Genomic DNA, 26165 nt, shown 5'->3' with positions numbered 1-26165 from the left:
ACCCGATAAAAAATTTATTTTTATAAAAACAGACCCCGATTAAAAAAAAAATGCAACACTTCTGTAGATTGTTTCTTAAATTCAAAGAACAATCCTCAAACAGATGAGTATGAAGAGAAAGAAGAATCTTTAAATCTTCACAGAAAACGTACGTAAAACTCGGCGATGTGCGTATAAACATTATTATTTTCACATTGTTTTAAAATGGTTCATAACTGTAAATAAACAATGAAGCACAAACTGTTGTGAAACAGTAAAAATGTTTAATGACAAAGTAAAACGTTAAGATCAAAGTGCAGAATAGTGATGTGTGAAAGCTCATAGACAGAATATGTTCTTATATATATATATATACAAGTATATGCACATATCCAGTATATACTGTGTATATAGCAATTTATCCAAAATTTTGTGACAGAAAACCAGGGGAAAACTGATTTTAGCCCCATAAGAAAAGACCAACCTAATGAAAATCTACGTAGATTTTGTGTAAAATATCGTCTTCGTCGCACTGTTAGACAGACTTTTCCAACAGCAAAGTGAAGTTGGTGAACCACTCACTCTCCATTTCCTGTTGGAAAAGTCTGTCTGAACTTAACCTGTGTGATTTAAACTGTGTCAGGTCGTAGCAGGGTGAGCCGCTGGGTCTCGTTCCCGTCACAGGGGGGCGCTGACAACACAGCAGACTATAAATCAGAGCCTCAGTGTAAACCAGTGTCGTTTACATTCATTTGTGTCGCTCACTTCATGTAAAACTACCGATGAACAGGGACGTTTGTTTATGACGTCAGGAGGAGACAAAGCAAGAGGACGAGGACGTGGAAGAGGAAGAAGGAGGAGGGGTGTGGCAGAGCGCCCCCACTGGTGGTGTTGGGAGCAGCCGTGCTGTTGGTACTGTTGTTGTTGCTGCTGTTGTTGTTGGAGGCTGGAGACAAGAATGTCCCCAGGTTCTGAGACAAGAAGCTGCTGTATCTGGTGAGTGAGGCGAAGACTTTTACGTCACCCGCTCGTGTTTCTGTGCTGGAGTTGCTTTCAGATAAAACCGCCGCCTGGAACCAGGAGCCGTCCTGCTTACACATCAGTGGACCGCCAGAATCTCCCTGAACACACAGGAGCCACGGAAATGACCAACACCTCTTCAACACACAGTCACATCTTCTTGTAGAAGAATCCTCAACTCAAAGAAAAACGATTATGACAAATATGAAGCTAAAGCTCACGTGAACGTTTGTTTTTGACCTCAACTCTCTGACGTTTCCACACCTCAGTTATTTCACATGTTAAAATGCTGCTTCTTGGTGACGTGAACGTTTCCAGCCACTGTACAGAGATACCTATAGCGCTCCAGATGTCACGTGACTTGGTTTCTATGAGCCGCCATGTTGGCAGGCGGTTCTTTGGATTCAACCATCGACAGACGGATCGGTGCGGCGTCTGCAGTAAAGCAGGCTCTGCATCAGTCTGTCATGGTGAAGATGGTCGATCTACGTTCCTACCTCACCTGTGACTGTGACAGTGACTGAAAGAATCACGGTTACAAGTGGCCAAAATGGGTTCCCTTCGCAGGGCGTCTGGGCTCTCCCTTAGAGACAGGGTGGGAGGGGCTCAGAGTAGAGCCGGCCGCTACTCCTCAGCATTAATAGCAGCCAGATTAGGCGGCTCGGGCATCTGGTTAGGACGCCTCCCTGGGAATGTGTTCCGGGCACATCCCACTGGGAGGAGGCTCCGGGGAAGACCCAGGACTCGCTGGAGAGACAAAGTCTCTGGGTAAGGTTTAAGGTTAACCAGCGAGGAACGGAACAGCCAGGAACGCCTCGGGACCAAGTGGCCGCAGAGATGGAAGTCTGGGCTTTTCTTATTTGTTTAGGTTTTTTTGTCAAGTTACTTCTAAATTACTCAACCTTATGGTTTCTTAAACGCTCATGTGGCTGCGTTCTCAGAAACTGTGGAACGAGTTACACCCAACATATGAAGTTAAACTTATTCAAACAACTGGAGAAAGTCCAGTTGCTTTCGGTTTACTACTGAAGAGGACTGAGAAATGTCGTAATGACCACATGCACACATTATTCATCCAATAATTCACCTGCTCCAGTGTGAAATCTCCCGTACAGATGCTGTCAGTCGTTGGCGCGTTCCCACAATCCACCACCGACGTCTGGAACTCCTGCAGAACTTGTTCCTCTGAGGTTGGAGAATAAGAATGAACGTGTGAATGGTGTCATGTTTCATCTAAAGACCGTGTGTCTTCACTTGGACTCACCCCCTCCTCGCCCGGCGCTCCAGCCGGTGGCAAAGCACGCCGAGCCCACACCGAACGTTTGTCCCATACTCAGGCAGATGGGCTGGATGTAGTCGGACCGGGTGGGCGGAGCTTCCAGCTGCAGCACTGCGATGTTGGAGCCAGTCTGGTTGCTCACGGTGATGTTTGTCACGCTCACCGTCACCTCAAAGGGGTTGGAGCCGTTCTGTTTGAGACGACCGAGGATGACAGTCCACTGAGACGCTATGGGTGAACTGAGACACAGAGGGACAACGTGACAAGGACTGAGGACAAGTCAACACTTCACATGTCTGATTGGTTTCATGACTCATTGCTTTCTTTAAAGCAGAACTATGCAGGATTTTTACACTGGAGCTGTCTCCACTGCCCCCTACTGTCTGTTAGTAGAAAACCAGCTTTGCAAGATCATGGCTGCTGACCCAGGGTCCACAGAATCACTAGTTCTTGCACCTTAATGATCCCTATCGATGACGTATGTCCAGGTGTCTCACCTTGAGAAACAGCTGGCATCACTCAGCACAGCATCCACAGCCACCAGCGTCCCACCACACACGTGTGTTCCATTCTTCTGGAGACTCGCCATCCACGGCCACTCGCCGGCAGTCGACACCGACACTCCGTTCAAAATACGAGAATTCTTCGGGGCTTGGCCACAAACCACAGCTGGAGAGACGAGCGACAGGTGACCACTTTTTTATGTAAAACTTACTCAACATTTGGTTCAAACCTTGTCTTCAAATCAAGTCAAGATTACAAAAACACCTGGAATCTTTGCACAGTCATGATTATCCAAACCAACATTATTTGCTCCCCCTTATGGCACTTCAAAATAAATCACTAGGACAGTATGTTTGGATTTTCACTCACATGAAAAATGAACTATGCTCTCCATTCACAGATATCCCAATAATGAAAATCAATCAAATTTATTGTGAGTGATTTGTAATGTCGTACATTGTTCCATCCCGAGGAGAAACACTCACGTTTGGACGGTGGGACAGTTGTAGGTGCAGGAAGTATAAGTGGTGGCAGATCTTTACAGGTGGCGTTGAGATCTCCGTCAGTGCCATTGGACCTGAAGAAGACGAAGCCTGGTGGGTCGCTGTTGATATGGCTTTTGATCCAGGACTCATACCGCGACACTCTGGTGTAGACTCCAGGCAAGCCAGGCTTACCACACTCAGCTCCAGAACTCACAACTCCTGCCTGGATCCAGCGACTGTCATACTTACTCACCAGTGGCCCACCGGAATCCTCCTGAAATAAGAAGAAGAATCAGAAGACAGAATCTTCACAGGAAGTTTACCCTGGCACAAACGCAAAGGAGGTGAAATATTCACCTCACAGGTATCCTTCCCTCCGGCTTGTAATCCGGCGCACATCATGTTGTCTGTGATTGCACCAACTCCATAGAAACAGTTGCACTCTCTGTTCCCTATCATTGGCAACTCCACCTCTCTCAGGGAGTGTGGCGCAGGAATAGACACTGAAATTATCACATGAGCAAAAAGACGATGACGTGTTTTCATTGTTAATTTGACTTCTCTCTGCAGACTTGTCAGGTAAGGAAGCTGTTTTGGCCAACTTCAGAAATATGCTTAAAATGAAACTAATCATAAACCCATGATGCTAATCATGAGCATCAGAACTTATCATGTTAATCCTGTAGACAACAGTCAAGCATCAGCAGCAACAGGAGTCAGTCCGGTACAGTAACATGACTCCAGGAAAGAAGTTGCTTATGTCAAATATTTGGGAGAAGATTAACTGCCCTGCTCAGTAGCTGCCCACTTCTCCTAGTTCCAGGGAGGTTCCTAGCAGAAGATGGGTAAAATGAAGAGGACGACTCTGCCCACGCAGGGAACTCGCTGGGTTTGTAGTTTGTTGTTTCATAAATTTCACTACATTTAGCAAAGTGACCTAGCCTGGCTACTGCCAGACTGCATCTCAATCTCATTTAAAGGTAAGACATCACAGCTCTCCACCACCACCACACTCGTCCTCAGTACCAAACAATAAAGAAGCATTGATATCAGTAAAGTCAGTAAAAATGAACGATACCTATCCCTCGTTGCTGCTACAACTTAAGTTCTGCTTCGTGTCTCACCTCCAAGTTGAACAGCTCCCCAGCCGGTGACCCAGGCGTCAGTGCCGTTGTGGAAGGTGCTTTCTGAGGCTGCGAGGCAGACGGGCAGGATGTAGTTGGTGAAATTGACGGGTGAGGAGAGCTTCAGGAGGGCAATGTCATTGTTCCCCGTACGGACTACGTAGTCGGGATGGATGATAATCTGCTCCACCCCCAGAACCACATACGTTCCAGTAAATACCGATAGACTGTGCAATCCCAGAAACACAAATGTGGAAGCTGTGACATTTCTGTAATTGGGAGAGAAATGATTTAAAGGTGTGAAAACTACAACTGTGGTCAAGATCCAGGTGGTCATCCACAGTTGTGGAAAGTGTGTGATGAGGACCACTGCTACAGAGAGTTTGTTTGGACCACTGCACAATGGCGTGTTGTTCTTGTTGCTCACCTCCGTACACAGTGAGCGGCTGTCAGCACCCATTCACTGTTAATGAGGGAGCCTCCACAGAAGGTTCCTAAATGAATAACAACGGCTTGCCAGGGCCAGCTGCCCACGACAGCCTCCTGTCCTCCAACAATCCTGGTGTTGAGCGGAGGGCGACCACAAACTAAAGAGACAGACTTTGATTATCAACTGTTTTTTTTTTTGTTTTTTTTAAATACAACCACGCTTACAAAACCATTTCTCCATTAAACATGAGGGTAATAGAGTGTGAGAACATGTTAGACAGTTCTCACTTTCAGCTGCAGGTGTTGGAGGGAGAGTTGGAGGTGGCGTCAGGATGGTACAGATGGCTGAGAGATCTCCATCAGTCCCAATGGAGTTGAAGGTGATGAATCCAGGCGGGCTGTCAGTAACATGACTGTTGATCCAGCTCTGGTACTGCGACACTCTGGTGTAAACATCTGGGAAATTAGGCAGAGCACAACCCAGACCGAAACTAGTAATTCCGGCCTGGATCCAGGTCCCATTCTGCTTGCTTACCAGTGGACCGCCTCCATCTCCCTGTGAGGAGAGGAAATGTTCAGTATCTTCACAGGAAGTCAAACCTGACACGAACACAACAGAGGAAAAAAAACAACAAAAAACAATCACATGACAGGTTCCTTTCCCTCCAGCTTGTGGCCCGGCGCACATCATGTTTTCTGTGATACTAGAACGGCCATAGGAACATTGACACTGTCTGTTTCCCACAACTGGCACCTGCACCTCCGTCAGGTTCTGAGGCGAAGGCAGAGGCTCTGCAAAGACATACAAATACAAAAGAAATGAACTCAACAGTGTCACACATGGTAGAATGAAATACACAACTGCATGAGTCTTTCCAGGGTCCCCACACCTTGGTTGACATCAAATACAAGGACTTTTCAAGGACCGATTCCCTCAAATTCAAGGATGTGCTGACACAGTTTAAGATGGGAGGACAACTTGTGAGAGTGTCTTCGTCCATGGTTTCCACTTTTACTGATGTGCAGCACAAGTGATTGTCTTCAGGATCTTGGTCAAAGTCTTTGTCATTTGTTTTCGGTGAGACAGAGATGTTCACATCGCCATTTTCTCTCTCTCTCTCTTTCTTAACTTTACTCACTGATTGTTCTGCATCAATGGTGGAGAGAGACAGTGGACAGTGTCCACAACATTTAAGTGATTATGTCTCCACGTTAGTCCCGTGTAGGCCTCATCTACGTACAGTATATCAAGCAACACAGGGCATGAGTAGGTGGTGTCGTAAAAGGTCAAGGGTCAGGGATGTTTGAACTGTTGTTAATGTGTTAGAGAATCCTTTCAAAATAAGCACAAATGATCATTGGACTCTTGTACCATTTTACTCTGGTACCCCAAGGGAAGAGTTCTAAGAATGGAACAGTTGGTTCTGGTTATTTTAATTCCATTCCATTTCCCATGGAAACACAAAATGTATTGAACTAAACTGAAGTTTTCTACTCGCTGCCAAGTTTAGAGCCTTTAAAATGAAACATTTCAGAAAATAACAGATAACTTCAAAATATCCAAACATCAAGTTATCACCAACGTTCACTTGAAAGGAACTTATGTTGTTGGGCGGTTTCAGATCCCACCTCCTAATGCCTTGTTGCCCCAGCCGGTGACCCACGCGTCAGTGCCGTTGTGGAAGGTGCTGTCTGAGGCCGCGAGGCAGACGGGCAGGATATAGCTGGTGAAATTCACGGGTGAGGAGAGTTTCAGGAGGGCGATGTCGTTGTTATTTGATCTTGAGTCATAGCTGGGATGAATGATGATGTGCACCACAGTACGAGACTCCTCATGTGGGTTGGATCCCTCCTGACTCTGACGACCAAGGTACACAACCAGACCTGATGTGCCGGAGCTGATGTGATCAGGACAAAGGAGAAGAAAACAGATGAAGACCATGGAGGCGACACGTTAGTGTTGGAGCTAGTCTTAGTCGGACTAACATGAGTGGATAATGTGATCCATAGTCCGATTACTCCTGCATGTTAACAAGTCTGACTCAGACTGGAGTCAGACTTGTCCAAAATGTCCTCCCTGGTCTTTGACCCTGAAGTAGAAGGAGACCACGTATGAACTGCAGGACTGTTGGTGGACATCATACAACGGCAGCGTCTTTCTTCAGACAACACGACAACCACAAGAGACATGTCCATCTCATTTGTCTCAACATTATCACGGACAGCAGGTGGAAGACATACAGAACCACAGCAGTGAGATGGACATGAGATAAATCGCATTATTCAGGTATGTTAGTCTGACTAAGACTAGCTCCATTTTAGTCGGACTAACATATTTACGTGACATTAAGAAGAATGAATTATTGTCTAAGTCTTTGACTAAAATTAGAATTGAACATGAATGTTTCCTCCACAGAGAAAGAGATTATGTTTGTTTCTCTCACGTTAGGCAGCTTGTCGTTGTCAGCACCCACTGGTTGTTGATGAGTGATCCTCCACATTGTAGAAATCCATTTAGGTTGAGACTGACTTGCCAGGGCCAACTTCCTGGGAGAGCATCGTCCCCTCCAACAATCCTGCTGTTGAGCCACGGTCGACCACACACTAAACAAACAAACAAACAAACAAACATCAAAGCTAAGACTGGAATCACAGTAAACTCATTTAACCTAAACTATCAAACCAAACTAAAATAAAATAAACCTAACTAAACTAAACTAACTTTAACTAAACTAAACTAATATAACCTTAGGTAAACCAAACTGAATTAAGTCAAGCAAAATAAACTCAAATAACATAAACTTAAGTAAAGTAAACTACTCTTAAGTGAACTTAGTTAAACTAAAGCAAACGAAAACAAACAAAAATAAAGTCAACATTTTTAAAGCAGAAACGTTGACGTACCGTCGAGCTGCGCCTGAGTTTCTGTCAAACAGAAAACAAACACAACAACAGATTAAAGATCATCAGCCACAAACTACTGTTAATAGACTGATTTAAACATCGTGATAATCGTGATAATCGTGGCATCTATATAATCTGAGATTATAGTTAGAGCAGATAAAACAAAACAGGTTCACATTTCATTTAAAAACAGTCATTGGTCGGATGTTCAGTTAATTTGACCGATTATTCCTTTAATTTTGCACTTGTTTGTTATTTTGTTTTGTTTAAACATTGGTTGAATGCATTTTTTGTTATTTTACGCACTATAAAAATCTCTGTTTCACACATAAACAAGCAGAAAGGAGGTGAAAGTGATGGTTGAGGTTGTTGTTACCTGGCAGCAGCAGCAGCAGTGGCAGCAGCAGCAGCGGCAGCAGCAGCAGAGTCCTCACACTCGACACTTTGTACAGAGTCATAACTCAAAGTGATTTTTTACCTCTGCTCACTCTGTATAAATCTCCTATTTTCCTCCCGCCCTTAAGAACAACACCTTCCCCATATCTTTGCAGCAACAATACGCCCAGCGCCTCACCTCATTTTCCTGATTGGTCTCACAGGTTTGTTCTTTTATTCTTTTATTCTCACACAATGGTCACTTTATTAGAAACACCAGTTCAGTCAAACACGACAGCGTCACAGAGACACGGACACAGTTGTCAACGAAACGCAGATGAAATCAGAATTTTCGAATGCTCTATAATATCATTTCAATTATAGTTCTCTAGTAAATTGTGAGAAAATGGAACAATCATCAGCAAACGTGGATGGATATTACATTTCTTTGTAAATAATTTTTTTTTAAATCTTAGGATGCAATAAGTTACAAAAGAACAAACAAAGATCACAACCTATACTTGTTATAATTAATATGATAATCGAAAGTTCTTTCATGTTCACAGTTATTTAATTAGCAAATTTTAATTGTATTCTGAGAAAATTTCACGCCTATTTTTCTTTGTTAAAGGAAAAATATAAGTTTAAAAATGATTGAATAATACATTTTGTATATTTTATTTAATATTTTTAATTTAATATAATATATATTTCATATTATAGACCAAGAAGAACAAAAAAGTCGACCGTAACCATGGCCTCAACTCAACAGGAAGTCGGCCATTTGGAATTTTGGCTCCATTTTGGCGATTTGCACCCTACGGAAATGAGCGAGAAATGTTTGTGGATTCAAAAATGGGCGCGAGGGCCCCCCCACTGCCCGACGTGTGGGGGCGCGAGGGCCCTATCATGACTGCGCGCAGGCCTAGTTATTATATCTGAGAATCATATGATTCTGTCGTGTTAGCATAGCAAGTTAGCACAGTTCAATTTTATTCCTGATAAAAAACATGGAAGTTTCAATCACATTTATTGAAAACTGATGAATGTAAATTTGCCATTTCTTATAATTAATCAACAATATGTGTATATATACATATATATGTATATATACATGTATATATATATTATATATACAACAATATATGGTTTATGTTTATATATGCTGTGTATATAATTTTAATAATTAATATGAGAATCAAAAGATTCTGTCATGTTAGCATAGCAATAAAAAAATAATGTACAAAACTTCAAATTTGTGCGTATAGTTATAAAGTTTGTGTGGTAAATAGTTATAAAGTTATAAAGTTTTAAAGTTATATAGTTAGTTACTTGGTTATTAAGTTATATAGTTAGTTATAGTTATAACGTTATAAAGTTATATATAGTTATAGTTAGTTATGTAGTTATATAATTATAGAGTTATGTAGTTATATAGTTATAAAGTTATAAACAGAAACCAAAAAAAATCCCTGTCACGTTGCAGCTTTGTTCACACAGTTTCATGATCACATGTTTAATCTGACTTTTATCACGAAGGGGATTCCTGATAATTTGACTCTCCACAAAAACAGCAAACAGGAAGTGCTGCTAATTAATATGAGAATCAAAAGATTCTGTCATGTTAGCATAGCAATAAAAAAAAAAAAACAATGTACGAAACTTCAAATATACAAGTTATATAGTAAGTTATTTGGTCTGGGGGTGGAGTGGCTCAGTGGTTAAGCCCGGTACCCTGTGTGCAAAAGACTTCATGGTCGCAAGTTCAACTCCACCCCTGGCAGGTTGTACTCAATTCCCTTATAAGCCGCTTTGGATAAAAGCGTCTGCTAATATAGTTATATCAACCTATTATGACCCAAGTTTACAGGATTTAAGTTTATCAGATATTTATTTACAGCCATATAACAACTAATGTAAGTTTTGAATTGGAAAATGAATCATGTTTGGGGACCCCCAAACAAATCTCCAGTGACCCATCTGTGGGTCCCGATCAAGTGCTTGGGAACCACAGCTGTACAGCTGATGTGATTAGATCACCATGATCCAGTGACACAATGATCTAATCAAATTTAATTAAACAGAATTAGTTTGAGACAACTATGATTTGTTTGCGGTATAAAAGGCAACGGGATGTTTGTTAAACCCTGAGGAACGCCGTCACCGACCGCACGACGACTGGATCTGGAAGCGGTTGTGATTTAAACAGTGGTTCCCATGAAACTAAGACTTCTCTTCACTCGTGACAGTTCAATAATCACATGTCACTTGAGAAGGAAGCCAACCAGAATGTCTTACAAGGAAGTTCTTACAAGGAAATTCATTTTTATTATTATTTCATTCATGAAACCATATCCACAACAAAAGACGGCTTCTTCAGAACACGATCACGTCTTTATCTCACTGTTAGACAAACATTTCCTTGTGTAAACTGAAGTTTGTAAACCACTCACTCTGCCACACCAAAGTCCATAGAGAAAATCACACACACACAGGAGTTGTTGATCCTCTGCTGCCTCCATCACTAAGTTCAAATGTCTTATTTTGTCACTCCGGTGTTTGAAATCCTTTGTCAGATTGACCTCAGTGACACAAAGTGACCACACGAGGCAGCAGAGGACCAGCAGCTTCTGTGTCCCCGCAGCTAAAATCACTGATTTTTTCTATGCACCTCGGTGTAGGAGAGTGAGTGGTTTCCAATTTTCAGTTTACACGAGGAAAAGTCTGTGTAACTCTAACAACATTCATAATTGTATATGTTTAATCGTATATATATATATATATATATATATATATATATATATATACTGTATAAATATTAATAGTAGTAGTATAACATTTGGTGGTCAAAGGTCATTGTGGCTTGCTGTTGTTGTTTTCATAATTAAATATTGTTTAATTACCATTAAATGATTTGTGATCAGTTTGTGTTGATTCTTACTTCACTTGATGTTGAAAGTTTGTTTTTTCATTACAAATAATCCCTTAATTATTCCCCTCATTCCTGAAGACAGTTGGTGGAAAGTACCTGCTGTTGTTGATGTCAGGTAAATTCAGGTTGGGCATGTGCAGCTACGAGGAAGTGCGGGAGGTTTTCATAAACGCTCGTCAATCCTGACCTGAGCCGGTTCAACCAGAGAGATGAGAGAGGTCATTTAAGCTCAGCACAAACTACTAGTTATTAAACTACAATTAAATACTGGCCACTCACCTATGGAGGAGTATTGGTGCCACAAAGTTGAAAAAGTTCAAAAACAAAACAGAAGAAACAGGAGGAATTCTGAGATTAAAGTCAGAATTCTGAGATTCTTTAATCTCAGAATTCATGCTGGGTTTTTTTTCTGTCTTTCAAATGTGGCCCTAATACTCTTCCGTAGTCTCACAAACAAACAAATAAAGTGTAAATTACATGTCACTGGAACACAGTTTGTGACTGAAGGTGTACTTCCTGTTGCCAGTGGGTGGCGTAATGACTGTCTCTGCAGATTATCATCGTGGCGCAACTGGCTCTGGAAAAAATGAAAAAGAAAATGAAAAAGAACAGAGGAGGAGCAAAAGAAGCCTGTTCACAACTTTTCCTGCAAAATTAGAAAAAAGATTGAATTCAGACTTTAAACTCAGAATTCAGACTAATTCAGACTCTAATCTCAGAAATCATTCTTCCATACAGATGACCTGACACAGTAATCAATCGGCCAACCTTATGTAGCACCACTGCTTTTCAACCCGGCTTTCAAAATAAGAGCCATTGACTTTGGCTTTTTACAACCTCTTATATGAAATTTAAAAACGGTTTACAGTCGTGATTCTTGTTTGATTGTGATTCATCTCACTTCGCACACGTGCAAGCCAGGTTCCCTCTCCACTAAATAAATAAAACTATCATTAGATTTTCTCTCATTTTGTTATATTCCTTTTAAAGTCAAATATAGTCTCAGCTGATATTTTTGGTGAGTTGTTCTGTTTCAGACTGTTTGTGTGTGTGTGTGTGTGTGTGTTCTTTGGCCTCTGGTGTGATCAGTGTGTGTTGAACTGTCGCCCCCTGCTGTTGTTCTAAAGTAAAGCAGACAGCACAGAACACCTGTCTCAGGCTGTACCTATTAAACTGACACCTGCTGCTGTCAGTGAGTACATGTGTGATACTTTGTGAGCAAACACACACACACACACACACACACACACACACACACACGCTCCTGTATGGGCATCAAGGTGAGGTCCAAGTGAATGCACTATGGATGTGAGGACCACCATTTCTGTTAAGCTTGAAGATAAAAAAAAATGCTACATTTCCACACAATATGGCGCCCTGACACAAGTTTCCACTTCAGCCTCATAAAAAATTTGATTTGAAAAAGTCAGTGCCAAATCAGTATCACCACTGAAGTGAGGACCTTCTCATGAAGGAACTGCATGTTTCATTTGTGGCTACAACATTTTAACTACTGTCTTCCTAATGCGTACCACACACAGACACACACACACACAGATTTTTTCAGTTTGCCACTTTTCCTCTAGAGGCCATTAGAGTGAAAATAAAGTGTGGACCGGCCAAAATGACCACACAATGCAAAAAAGGTCCTCACTTCAAAGGTTAAAAAAATCACACTGGGTCTCACAAAGATAGCTATGCAAACACACACACACACACGAGTCAATGGTGAATTAGTTTTAATGTTGTATTAACAGCACATGACCAATGACAACATGAAGGAAAATGAAAACATGACTCACTCTATGTCCGAACGTCACACATGCACCGTGTGACATTCTGTAGCTGCAGTGTTAGTGTGAGGTAGTTGATTGTTCCCTCCGGCCTCCAGAGGGCGCAGCTTCAGGTAATTAATTACACACTAAATTAAATCCTCAATGGAATCAATAAAAAATACAATAATTGAAATCAAATCAGATCGATAAAGGCCCCACCTGAGAAATCACTGTGCTGACGAGAAAAAGAAATAAATACATGTAAAAGATGACTTAATTACCGTCACATTGATTTTAAAGGAATAGTTCAGGTTTTTTGAAGAGTGGTCGTCAGTTTTTATTCCGATATACGGCTATAACTTCAAACTTGAGGGGAAAATCTAAAAGTGCATACAGGCTGTCCACAGGGTCCAGCAGAGGGCACTGTGAGCACAGTTTGACCCTATGGTGCGTTCCATTTACACTGGATGTCAGAAGTGGGCGAGGCATCACCTCTTCTGTCACAATAATCCATCACGATGTCGCAATCACAATATTTGTGACAACATTTCCTGGAGTTTCAAAATAAAAATCACAATAAAAGCACATGATTCATGATGTGAGATGAATGTGCAACTGGATATGAAGGAGTGAGCTGCATGTGGCCCATTGGCCACAGTTTGGAGACCTCTGCTCTACACGGTGTGTCATGCACAAAAACTGTACGATGCACAATAAGTAGCAGAGTTTGAGTGGCGGCCATCTTAGAATACTATGTTGTGTATGTGAGGTCATTCCGACTTCAACTGGAACTGGAACTGGAACGCACCATTAGACCCATTTAACATTCCCAAGATAATAAATCATGTTGTCACGCGTGTGCGTGTGTGTGTGTGTGTGTGTGTCATACAAAAACTGAACTATTCCCTCAAAAACCCAACAACTTAGAATAGCTTAGCATTCTGGCTTCAAAATCATGTGATGCTGAAATGCTAAGCTACGTTCATACAGTGTTCGAACAAAGATTAGTGCAGATTTAACTCTTCTTCATTCTTCACGCTTCTTTAACACTCGATAGTGGGCGTGTCTGACACCCGGTGCAGGAGGCGGTTCTGAAGTTACGGCTAAAGTGATGCAGTGTTCTAAGATGGCTGCCACTCGTACAAACGCTGATTCTTTTACTGCTAATCGCACTTTTGTGGTGTTTGTTTGGTGTAAATCAGTCGCACACACAGTTGTGTTGTACTTTTACACACAGACGCGTTGTACGGCCGTTTTATCGCAGCACAAAACACCGCGCAGAGCGCTGTTGTTACCGTCTGATAACTGCTGACGACGATCCCGACTACAACATCCGACGTAAATAGAACACAGCGTTTAACTGATTTGCCATGCTGAGGACAAACGCTGACTCGTCTGAGAGGTGCGGCAGGTTGAGGGCGGGCCATCAAAAAAGAATCACACAGCACTCGCTTGGATGCAAATGAGTAAACTTATAGAATTTAACAAATAAACAACAATTGTTGGACAATCGGATCTTACTATTATTATTATCATTATTATTATTATACTGCGTTCCATTTACATTGGAAGTCGGAAGTTGCATCTCAGGCTAGCCATTGTTAGCAGTGGATAGCATTATTATTTCTCATTATTATTTCATTATTATGTGTGAAACAAATACAACAAAAGTGCTGTAAAAGTATTTGTAGGAGTGGCAGCCATCTTGGAATCCTGTCAGGGGTTTGTGAAGTTGGATATATGTGTGTGTGTGTGTGTGTGTGTGTAGGTGACATCTCCAGTATGTGGTAAAATGTCATGGAGACTTTAACATAAAGGAATTTATGTCACGGTAACTGAATTAAGATATTTTCAATGTTTTTTTCTATTGGACATTTTTTGCCTATAGGGACAAATGTGTGTTGTTTTTTTGAAAATGTGTGTCAGTCTGCTTCGCTCGCCTCATTGAAGCGGCCGTGCTTTAACGTGTGCGTCAAACAAAGAAGAGTCTCGCTCCAACAGAGCGGTGGAGTTGAAACCTCAGGCTTCGCAATTAAATTTCATTTCAGAAAAAAAAATCTTAATCTCACAGATAATCATCATCGTCATCTGTTTTCACTGGAAAAGAGGCAAAAACCAACCCACACCTGGTGGTCACTGATGGTTATTACACCTGACGTCGACACCAGTGTCGTTTACATTCATTTGTGTCGCTCACTTCATGTAAAACTACCGATGAACCGGGACGTTTGTTTATGACGACAGGAGGAGACACAGCAAGAGGACGAGGACGTGGAAGAGGAAGAAGGAGGAGGGGTGTGGCAGAGCGCCCCCACTGGTGGTGTTGGGAGCAGCCGTGCTGTTGGTACTGTTGTTGTTGCTGTTGTTGGTGGAGGCTGGAGACAAGAATGTCCCCAGGGTCTGAGACAAGAAGCTGCTGTATCTGTCGAGTGAGGCGAAGACTTTTACGTCACCCGCTCGTGTTTCTGTGCTGGAGTTGTTTTCAGCCGATAAAACCGCCGCCTGGAACCAGGAGCCGTCCTGCTTACACATCAGCGGACCGCCAGAATCTCCCTGAACACACAGGAACCACGGAAATGACCAACACCTCTTTATTCTGTTTCTCTTTCAAAGGCCCCGCGAGTGAAATGAAGGTGAAATCATTTTAATTTTGACAGAAATTGAAGATAAAACAATGATATTATCATCAGAGCCAAACATGGAGCTGAACTTGAAACACAAAAACTCTGCAGACTCACACTCGCACATTTCTCCCGCCTATCGCTCTACACCCGCGTATGTTTCGGTTCTTTACCCACAATGCCCTGCGTTGAAGTGAATTTGCTTCACATGAGGCGAGCTGAGACCTACTGTACGTTTTCATGCACATTCACACGTTCACAAACTAACCAAGCAAACAAACTATGGTTCGATTAAGAAGGAGCTGCTGTGACTGAATGAACCAGAAGGTGAATTTGTTATTTGACCTTTGCCTGACCCTCGTCTGTCTGACCCTCGCCTGACCCTCGTCTGTCTGACCCTCGTCTGTCTGACCCTCGCCTGACCCTCGTCTGTCTGACCCTCGTCTGTCTGACCCTCGCCTGACCCTCGTCTGTCTGACCCTCGTCTGTCTGACCCTCGCCTGACCCTCGTCTGTCTGACCCTTGTCTGTCTGACCCTTGTCTGACCCTCGCCTGTCTGACCCTCGTCTGTCTGACCCTCGCCTGACCCTCGCCTGACAGTCCTGGATCATAACTGCCCTCCTCTGATTCTCAGCTTGCGTCACTCTCTCACACAACCACAAAACATCCCATAATTCACCTGCTCCAGTGTGAAATCTCCCGTACAGATGCTGTCAGTCGTTGACACGTTCCCACAATCCACCACCGACGTCTGGAACTCCTGCAGAACTTGTTCCTCTGAGGTTGGAGAATAAGAATGAACGTGTGAATGGTGTCATGTTTCATCTAAAGACCGTGTGTCTTCATGTCATCACTCACCCCCTCCTCGCCCGGCGCTCCAGCCGGCAGCAAAGCACGGCGAGCCCACGCCGAACGTGTGTCCGTTACTCAGGCAGATGGGCTGGATGTAGTTGGACCGGGTGGGCGGAGCTTCCAGCTGCAGCACTGCGATGTTGGAGCCAGTCTGGTTGCTCATGGTGATGTTGGTCACTTTCACCGTCACCTCAAAGGGGTTGGAGCCGTTCTGTTGGAGACGACCGAGGACGACGGTCCACTGAGACGCTGTGGGTGAACTGAGACACAGAGGGACAAGGTGACGAGGACTGAGGACAAGTCTGGTCCTCGAACTAACGCCCAGAAGCTGGTTGTTTATGCTCAGTTTGACGTCGAGCGTTTGAAGAAACACCGAACGCAAGAGACCGACGCTTTTCTGTCGCCCAATCAGCGAACGTCGCACCGTCACTGTGACTCAACTCTCCTCCATCATTTTATAATTCCAGAATTGACTCGATAGAACCTGGTACCTGCTGTTTTTAGATCAGCTATTCAAAATCTTTCAAGGGCCTTGAGAATAATTTTTTCGAATTCACAAACTTTCAAGGATTTCAAGGACCTGTGGGAAGCCTGGTGATGGGAGTAAAATACTAACGGTTAGAGTCACTTTCTCTCTGGCTCCATGTTAATCTAAAGTCTTTACTCCGTGCTTTACTCCAGGTGTTTTACCTCGAGAAACAGTTGGCGTCACTGAGCACAGCGTCCACAGCCACCAGCGTCCCACCACACACGTGTGTTCCATTCTCCTGGACACTCGCCATCCACGGCCACTGGGCGGCAGTCGACACCGACGCTCCGCCCACAAGACGAGAATTCTGCGGGGCTTGGCCACAAACCACAGCTGGAGAGACGAGCGACAGGTGTTTGTAAGTTTCATAAACCTGAGACCATGACGTCACCTTCATCACCATCATCATCATCATCATCTGTCTCTGCACACAGTACCGGTCTTACCCACTGAGCGACCACACCCCCCAGTTCATGCTGACTTCTTATAAAAGCAGGAACTCACGTGGTGCTGTGGTGGTTGGAGGGACGGTGGTTGACGGCAGCCCGGGGCAGCTGACAGACAGGTCACCGTCAGTCCCAGTGGAAGTGAAAGTGACGAAGCCTGGCTGGTTGGTGGTGATCTGGGTCGTGATCCAGGTTTGATAGCGGGACACTCTGGTGTAGACTCCTGGGAAATTAGGTTCAGCACATCCTACTCCAAAACTCACGACTCCTGCCAGGACCCACTGACTGCCCTGCTTGCTCACCAGAGGACCGCCTGAATCGCCCTAGAAGGAGAAGAAGAAGAACAACAACAAGATGAACAACAACAACAACTCAGGTGACAGAATCTTCACAGGAAGTTACACCTGACACAAAAGCAGGAGATAAAATGAGCACCTGACAAGAATCCTTCCCTCCAGCTTGTAACCCGGCACAGATCATGTTGCCAGTGATGTCGATATTTCGAACACTGTAGTCACAGAAACACTGTCTGTTCCCGACGACTGGCACCTCCACCTCCATCAGGTTTCCTGGGGAAGGAAGAGGATCTAAAGAGACGAAGAGTCAGTTCATCCGTTGAGTTTCTCTGGTGTCGTTCAGGTTTCGTGGTCACACTCCGACTCACCTCCAGATGCAATGTTGCCCCAGCCGGTGACCCAGGTGCTGGTGCCGTTGTGGAAGCTGCTGCCTGGAGCTGCAAGGCAGACGGGCAGGATGTAGTTGGTGAAAGTAACGGGTGCGGCGAGCTTCAGGAGGGAGATGTCGTTGTTGTTGGTGTCCGAGTCGTAGTCGGGATGATTGATGATCAGTCTCACGGCTCGACTCACTGCGTTGGTGTTGGCTCCCTCTTGTGTCTGACGGCCCAGTGACACAATCAGGCCGATGGTGCTCGTACTGCAGCGGTGAGAGGAGAAACCTTTAGAGATGTTTCCGTTTCCTTACCAGTTGTTCTTGGTTTCACAGAACGGTGACATTTTATATGATGAGAGTGTTTTTTACAGTGCAAGTAAATATATTTTTGAATTGGCCAAATCTTATGTTAAACTATACACATACTGTATGTTTAGTTTTGTCTCTTTGATTTTAGTTCCCATGACTTGTCTGTTTGTGGAATAAACCAGATTTTTTTAACCATCACAGGTGTAGAGGACATTATTCCCGAGCTGCAGGATCCAGATTAACTTCCCAGAGAGTCACTGAACGTTTACAAGAGCCTGCAGGGAAACAAATGGATGCACGCCACTGTCTGTCTGTCTGTCTGTCTGCCTGTCTGTGTTTCCGCACTTGCCAATATGACCAACAGAGGCCGACAGAGGCTTGTTGCATGAATGGGGTGAAGTCTGCTGTCTCTGATTGCCTTGTTGTTTGCTGTGATTCACCTCCACCATCTCTGTGGAACTGTTCTCCTGTTAGCCTGTTAGCTCGTTAGCATTCTAGCCCATTAGCCTGTCTCTATTTTGACACAGCATCTGCCCACCATCCTCACTTTTCCAAAATCTACTTAAAGTTCTAAAATGACAGCACAGCTCACTGAGGGGAACCTGGTGGTGTTGTGGTCACTTCTTACCCTGAGAAACAGTGAGCTGCCGTCAGAACCCACTCACTGTTGATGAGGGATCCTCCACAGAAGTGTGTCCCACTTCTTTGCAGGCTGACCTGCCAGGGCCAGCTGCCCTCGATGGCCACCTGACCTCCAACAATCTTGGTGTTGAGCGTAGCTTTGCCGCACACTGACAGGACAGAGGCACAGAGTGAGCGACACACCGACATGTTGACAGCTTACAGTACGACATGATACAAGCGCTCACTTACCACCGAGCTGTGCCTGACACTCTGAAACACAAGAGAAAAGAAAACCATGTGAAGGCTAGTGAAGGGTAGGGTATCATTCATACATAGGTTGAAAGGCGGGGTCACATCTGGACAGGTCACCACTCTCACACAGACGTCCATTCAGTGTGTCCAATTTGCCTAATCCCCACATTTTGGATGGTGGGAGGAGGGACAGTCTCACGTATATGTAAAATAAAAGCCAAACAGATGCATCCTAACTCTATGTTCATGATCACATTCAGCATGGAGCAGGAAAACAGACATTTTTAAATGTATTAATGTTTGTTTGATTTCCTGTCTCAGACGTCTACACGTCTTTATCTCACTGTGAGACAGAAGTTTGTAAACCACACACACACACACACACACACACTGCTGCCTCCATCACTAAGTTGAAAAGTCTTATTTTGTCACTTCAGTGTTTGAAAACCTTTGTTCACATTGACGTCAGTGTCCTGTGTCCCTGATTTTGTTTGTTGTGAGTGTGTTTGTGAGTGTTATGTGAGTGTGTTGTGAGTGTGTTGTGAGTGTGTTTGTGAGTGTGTTGCGAGTGTTTTGACAACATTTTGACCTTGTTGAACTTTAAAGGGCTTTTTCAGGGTTAAGACTTATGGAGGACCAAAAGGGCCAAAATTAAATAAATAAATACACCATTAAATAATTTATTAAATGTGTCATTAATCAATTAAATGTGTCATTAATTAATTAAATACATTTTATTAATTAATTAATTAATTAATTAAATACATTTAATTAATTAAAGACACATTTAATTAATTAGCACCCACGGGATCGGCGCCTATGAGGTGATGAACTTCGCCTCAGCCGATGCTCGCTGCTTTGTGATCTGCTGGCTCAGACATTTCATCAGGACAGGCCAAGGTAACGCTGCTCTCCGTCGGACACTTAGCACCGAGCGTCCACTGAGGCGAAGTTGATCACCTCCGATACCGTCGCTGCCAAACTATATATAGTACATCATATCTTAATACACAAACCACATTTTTGAATTCTAAATGACTAATTTCTCGCCTCAAATGAGCTTAAAACTGCGCTCGGGGAAATATTTATTTCAGGTTTATATTACTTTTACAGCCATGCCATTTTAGACCAAAGCAATGAATCAGACTCGATCCACGTTAGCCCCGCCCTCTGACTTTGATGGGCGAGTTCGACAAATAAAATAAATTAATGATCCACCGCAACACGGACCATGAAATAATTAAATGTGTCATTAATTAATTAAGTGTGTCATTAAATAATTAATTAATTAAGTGTGTCATTAAATAATTAATTAATTAAATACATGTAATTATTTAATGACACATTTAATTAATTAATGACACATTTAATTATTTCATGATACATTTAATTATTTAATGACAAATTTAATTAATTATTTAATGGTGTATTTATTTATTTAATTTTGGCCCTTTCGGGTCCTCCATAAAGACCTGGGGCCCGTTTCAGAGAGCAGTTTAGTGAAAACTCGAAGTTAGTTAATCCTGAGATGAGGGAAACTCTGGTTTTTCGGTTTCACAAAGCCAGTTCAGCTTAACGCTGAGTCAGTTACCCTGGCAACATACTCTGTGAACCTAACCAGCTCGCTGGCAGGTTTTCTGTGTGTCTCCTCCTGCTGAGCCTGAAGCAGCTGTCTGACACTCGTCTCATTTCCTCATTCATGAAGTCGACATAAAAATGCGTATCAGAGTGAATTCACCTGCCAAATTAATGAAATTTACGTCTTTCAAAACATCGAGTCCCAATCAGATGTTACTCCCAGTGTGCAAACTGTACTGCAGGTTTCAGGGGGGCTCACGTATATTGGGTGGGGGGGGGTTGCGGGACGGACGCTGCGCTTGCCTCAGAGCGAGGACTTGTGGCGTATTTCCATGCAGCTGAAAACACTTTAACTTCACTGTAGTTTAGAAGTGACTTTTTGAATCGCTGCAGACCAAATCTTAATGTTTGACTGCGTTTATATTTACACGTGGAATAATAGTCTGACTATGACTATGAATGTTTTCATGTAAAATAGAGTGAAAAAAGTGAGTCAGTTTGAACATGGACACTTGCATAATTATACATCCATAAGTAAACTATGTTTTCTCACTTTGATCCATATTCTCATCTTCAGTTTGTGTCTCGTCAGCTGAATAAATATCTAATCTAATGTAACATAATGTTAGGACTGCAGCATTTATCATCATTAATGAAAGTTAAATGATGAATGAGTGAATTACACTGTATAAAATGTAACAGTGTTCATTTATTCACTCCTCTCTTCACATAAATGTCACGTGTTCATATTTCTGCTCAACTGGATTCAAATGGAGGCTGTGCTCTTTGTTTACCCGTTGCCATGGTGACTCGTAGTATCAGAGCTCCATTGAACTCAGAGTGAACATACTCACAGTTGACTGAACTAATGCTGATCAGCTGTTCTGAAACCCAAAACCCACAATTAAGGTTTTAACTCAGAGTTTGTTGAACCTGCTTTCTGAAACAGGCCCCTAGCCCCTTCATTGTGATGGTCAAGGTTAGTTAGTTAAGGTTAGTTAGTTAAGGTTAGAGTAAGGGGCTGTGGAATGCATTATGTCAATGGTGTCCTCACTAAGAATAAAAACAGGTTTGTGTGTGTGTGTGTGTGTTTCTTTCTTTCATGTTTATTTACTTAAAAACACTCTCCGTCTTTGACCTTTCACCCCAGTGTGTCACGTGACTCTCGTGGCTCCTCAGACCGGTTCAGCCTGTACTTGTTTTCAGTGTCGAGGATGTTGACAGACTGAGAGGAGACACATGACCCGTTAACTACGATAAGTCAGCATGATCTTAATCTGTCTCTCTGTGTCTCTGTGTCTTATTGCGTCCTCACACTGAATTAGGATTAAGCAAGATGTCTAAACTGTGAAGCTACTACTAATATATTTCTTTTATTTACGAGCGCAGCGCCTGAATCTCAGGCTTCAACTGATTTACGGCATGGGGGAGGGGCCTGGAGGGATGGGAGGAGCTTTGAGAGACGGGAACTTCAAACTGCGATGAGGGCAGCATTACACCTCTCAGAGTACAAGATGCCGCAAATTAGGATTACTAGAAGAAAAATAAGAATTTACATCGTTTTTTAAAAAGGGGGAGGAGTCTGGGTTGGACAAGGGAGTGACGAAAGAGTGGTGAGGCTCCATTCACATGAAAACAGAGCAAAACGCTGTAGTACACATGCCAGGCCTCAGCGTGGCACTGTGGCGCTGCTACACCAAAACCAGACAAGACCACGTCGAGCATGTGACGTGGTCATTTTTTAAATAAAGCTTTATTTGAACGTCTTCCCACCCACAGGTGACACTCCTCAATGCATTCCCCAACCTTAACCATAGCAACGAGATTCTGCCTCATTAGGACCAGGTTTTGGTCTCCATGTCCTGACAAGGTCAGAAAACAGACACACACTCATTCTGGTCTACTCGCTTAAATGAGGACGTGACATTTTTACCATTTTGTCCAGAGTTTAAAGAATTACGACGACTTTCTAAAACAACCGCTCAGTTTGTTTGCGTCGCGGAGAAAAAACCACAAAATGTCCACAAACACAGAACTGCTCTCTGTCTCCCTCTGTCTGCATCAGTGGTACTGCAGCCTCTTCTTCTCTCATTCATTTCCTCGTCTTTCAGGATGAATTTTAAATAAAGTGTCAGAGATTTTCGGTGTTTTAACATCGTCGTGTCGGAGCGGGTCCAGTCAGTCACCAGTGAGCGGTTAACTGTTTATAAAAGTCACTGACGAGTTATGATAACTATGACTCCAGTGACTAAAACAGAGAAACAGTTTCATAACTGTGCGTATGTGTCATGTGTGAAGAGGAGAAACTCTGGAATTTAAAATAGTTAAATTTGACAGTGATTCAGAATCTATTTATCTCCTTTAGTGTTAAATATAAATACATTTCACTTAAATAGTTTAACTTAAAACCATTGAGAAGTCTATTTAACTATTTAAGTGTTAAAATCTCACTTAAATAGTTTAACTTAACACTATTGAGAAGTCTATTTAACTATTTAAGTGTTAAAATCTCACTTAAATAGTTTAACTTAACACTATTGAGAGTCTATTTAACTATTTAAGTGTTAAAATCTCACTTAAATAGTTTAACTTAACACTATTGAGAAGTCTATTTAACTATTTAAGTGTTAAAATCTCACTTAAATAGTTTAATTTAACATTATTGAGAAGTCTATTTAACTATTTAAGTGTTAAAATCTCAATTAAATAGTTTAATTTAACATTATTGAGAAGTCTATTTAACTATTTAAGTGTTAAAATCTCAATTAAATAGTTTAATTTAACATTATTGAGAAGTCTATTTAACTATTTTACTATACATATACTGCATGTATGTATGTATAGAGATGCAATTTAATGTATACAATTTATATATATTCATATGGGGGGTGGGGGGGTGACCATGAGGCGGACAGTTCAGCTGGATTATTAGATTATTCTCACCTGTGAACATAAAGAGCACATCGATGCATTTTGTTGTTGTTTTCAGGGTTTTTGTCTTCGACGTGTGTGTGTGTGTGTGTGTGTCAGGTGTTCAGTCCTTACCTGGTGTTGTCAGGAGAGTGAGCAGAGTGGCCACACACACCGCTGTGACCGTGGAGAGAGTCATGGCTGAAAGTGTGAAGTGTCTGTTCTGAGCCTGCACTAATAACTCTCTCTCTCTCTCTCAGGACACGCCCACCATCGGTTTATAAAACCTCAGTGTCAGTCAAACACAGACGACACAGAAGCGTCACAGCGTTGCATTTAAATCACCTCATAAAGGGACGTTCTGTGTGTTTTTCCTCATCGGAATAAACTGTTGTAAAGTTTTTCCTCAGCTGCTGCTGACGCTGGGAAAAGTTAGATCAGCAGAAAATCTACTTCAGTTCAAGTCTACGATGTCTTCAGAACGTCTTCATCTCACTGTGAGACAGACTTCTCCAACAGGAAACTGAAGTTTGTAAACCACTCACTCTCCCACACCAAAGTCCATAGAGAAAATCAGTGATTTTATCTGCTGGCCCTCTGCTGCCTCGTGTGGTCACTTTGTGTCACTGAGGTCAATCTGAACAAAGGATTTCAAACACTGAAGTGACAAAATAAGACATTTAAACTTAGTGATGGAGGCAGCAGTGGATCAACAACTCCTGTGTGTGTGTGTGTGTGTGTCACAGTGAGATAAAGACATGAGGATATTAAAGACTTAAACTGATGTGGATTTTATGATCCAAGTCTTTTGTTTAGTGTCTAAAATCCAGTTTTTCCTTGTGCCACAGCGAGCACCTTTGCCTCAGAGACGAGTAAGACGAGGGTCATTTCCTCGTCAGTCAGTCTCAACATTCTTTACTCAGGTATTTCAGGTTTGTCTTGGAAAATGACAGAAGTCTTTAAAACAGCATGACCTTCACCAGCGATGCTCGGCTTTTATCTTGGATCTGAGACGCTGAAAGTTTAAGTCCAACATTATTATGTGCAGCACTTCCTTCTCAGCAGTGAACTGGTCAAACCACCTCAGAGAATGACGACGAGCAGCCAGTGAGTGACTCCACACAGAAACTCACTGTTCTGGAACACACTGTGTGTGTGTGTGTGTGTGTGTGTGTGTGTGTGCGTGTGTTCACCCACACACACACGTCTCTCAGCAACACCTGTCGTCCTCATCCTCGACTAAAGAGAGCGAGGGGGAAACAAAAGCTTTATTTGGTGTAAAACACACAAGCAAACATTACATAACTGTGTGTGTGTGTGTGTGTGTGTGTGTGTGTGGACACACCTGTGAAGTGGTGAATTCAAGCGTATCAGACTTTGTCCTCATCTGGACACTTTCAGCACACAGAGACATTCGTCTGTGTCCCAGAGGACAAAGCAACCACTGTAAAGACGTGGTTTGACGTGCACCTGATCGACTCCGCTCCACTCAAACTGAACCTTTTGAATAATGCGTTCCCCTCCTCACCAGAGGCGGCGCTACAACACAAAGAACGACACAACGTCGACAATAGAATAAAATCAGTAAAAATTAGAACGCATAAAAACATCAAAATGAGTCCAGCTTAACCTGTGTTAAACGCCACGGAGTAAAGTACCCACAATGCCCTGCGTCGTTTAAGGCAGACCAGACTCCGGTTGCACGTTCACACCTCGCCAAACGAAGTGGACGAGGGTTGGATTAAGAAGGAGCTGGTGTGAATGAATGAATCCTGAATGTGAACAGGGACAGAGACTCTGAGGTCAGACCTTCTCAGACCTGAACCTGGTGGTTCAGTGATAGAACCATAGAGGACAGAACTAACACCAGGTAAAGATAAACTATAAGTGCTTTTACGCGCACACACACGCACACACACACACACACACGCACACACACACACACACACACGCACACGCACACACACACAGGTGTGGCAGCAGATTTAAGAAGAAAAAGAAAAAGCCTCAGGTCACACAAACGCTGCCAAAAACCATTTCATCATGAGAGGGTGACATCTGATGTTTAACAAGCTCATGACTTCACAAATCTCCACGGTTTAAGTCTCCGATGTTTTTATCTCACTGTGAGACAGACGTCTGTAAACCACTCACTCTCTCACACCAAAGCCCAGAGAGAAAATCAGTGACTTTATCTGCGGGGACACAGGAGCTGCTGGTCCTCTGCTGCCTCGTGTGGTCACTTTGTGTCACTGAGGTCAATCTGAACAAAGGATTTAAATAAAATAAGACATTTGAACTTAGTGATGGAGGCAGCAGTGGATCAACAACTCCTGTGTGTGTGTGATTTTAAAATCACTGATTTTCTCTGTGGGCTTTGGTGTGGGAGAGTGAGTGGTTTATAAAGTGTGTCTCACAGTGAAATAAAGACATGATCATGTTCTTAAAGATGTCACAGACTTAAACTGACTCAAGTCTTTTGATAAGTGGCTAAAATCCTGTTTCCTCAGATTGACACAAACACCAGCTCTCGTCTGTCAATCACATGTCTACAAACTCTGACGCAGCG

The 26165-nt window shown here is 42.9% G+C and overlaps 1 protein-coding gene across 1 annotated transcript; it reads right to left on the bottom strand.

The window, feature by feature from the left end:
- Positions 1-241: 241 nt before the first annotated feature.
- On the bottom strand, positions 242-24257 carry LOC131475797 (transmembrane protease serine 9-like). The gene is made up of 18 exons (XM_058654131.1): positions 23732-24257; positions 19106-19126; positions 18861-19023; positions 17919-18187; positions 17690-17841; positions 17313-17577; positions 7265-7463; positions 6450-6718; positions 5467-5612; positions 5109-5376; positions 4819-4978; positions 4392-4660; positions 3625-3770; positions 3268-3541; positions 2776-2947; positions 2264-2517; positions 2087-2184; positions 242-1100 (listed from the first exon to the last, which is right to left on the bottom strand). Exons 1-18 carry the CDS (start codon positions 23793-23795, stop codon positions 780-782), a joined length of 3510 nt encoding a protein of 1169 aa, XP_058510114.1. The 5' UTR covers positions 23796-24257; the 3' UTR covers positions 242-779.
- Positions 24258-26165: the final 1908 nt, after the last annotated feature.

Source organism: Solea solea, chromosome 16 (assembly GCF_958295425.1).
Source record: "Solea solea chromosome 16, fSolSol10.1, whole genome shotgun sequence".
In the NCBI taxonomy this organism is placed as follows: Eukaryota; Metazoa; Chordata; class Actinopteri; order Pleuronectiformes; family Soleidae; genus Solea; species Solea solea.
This window is presented reverse-complemented; position numbering and strand designations above follow the sequence as displayed.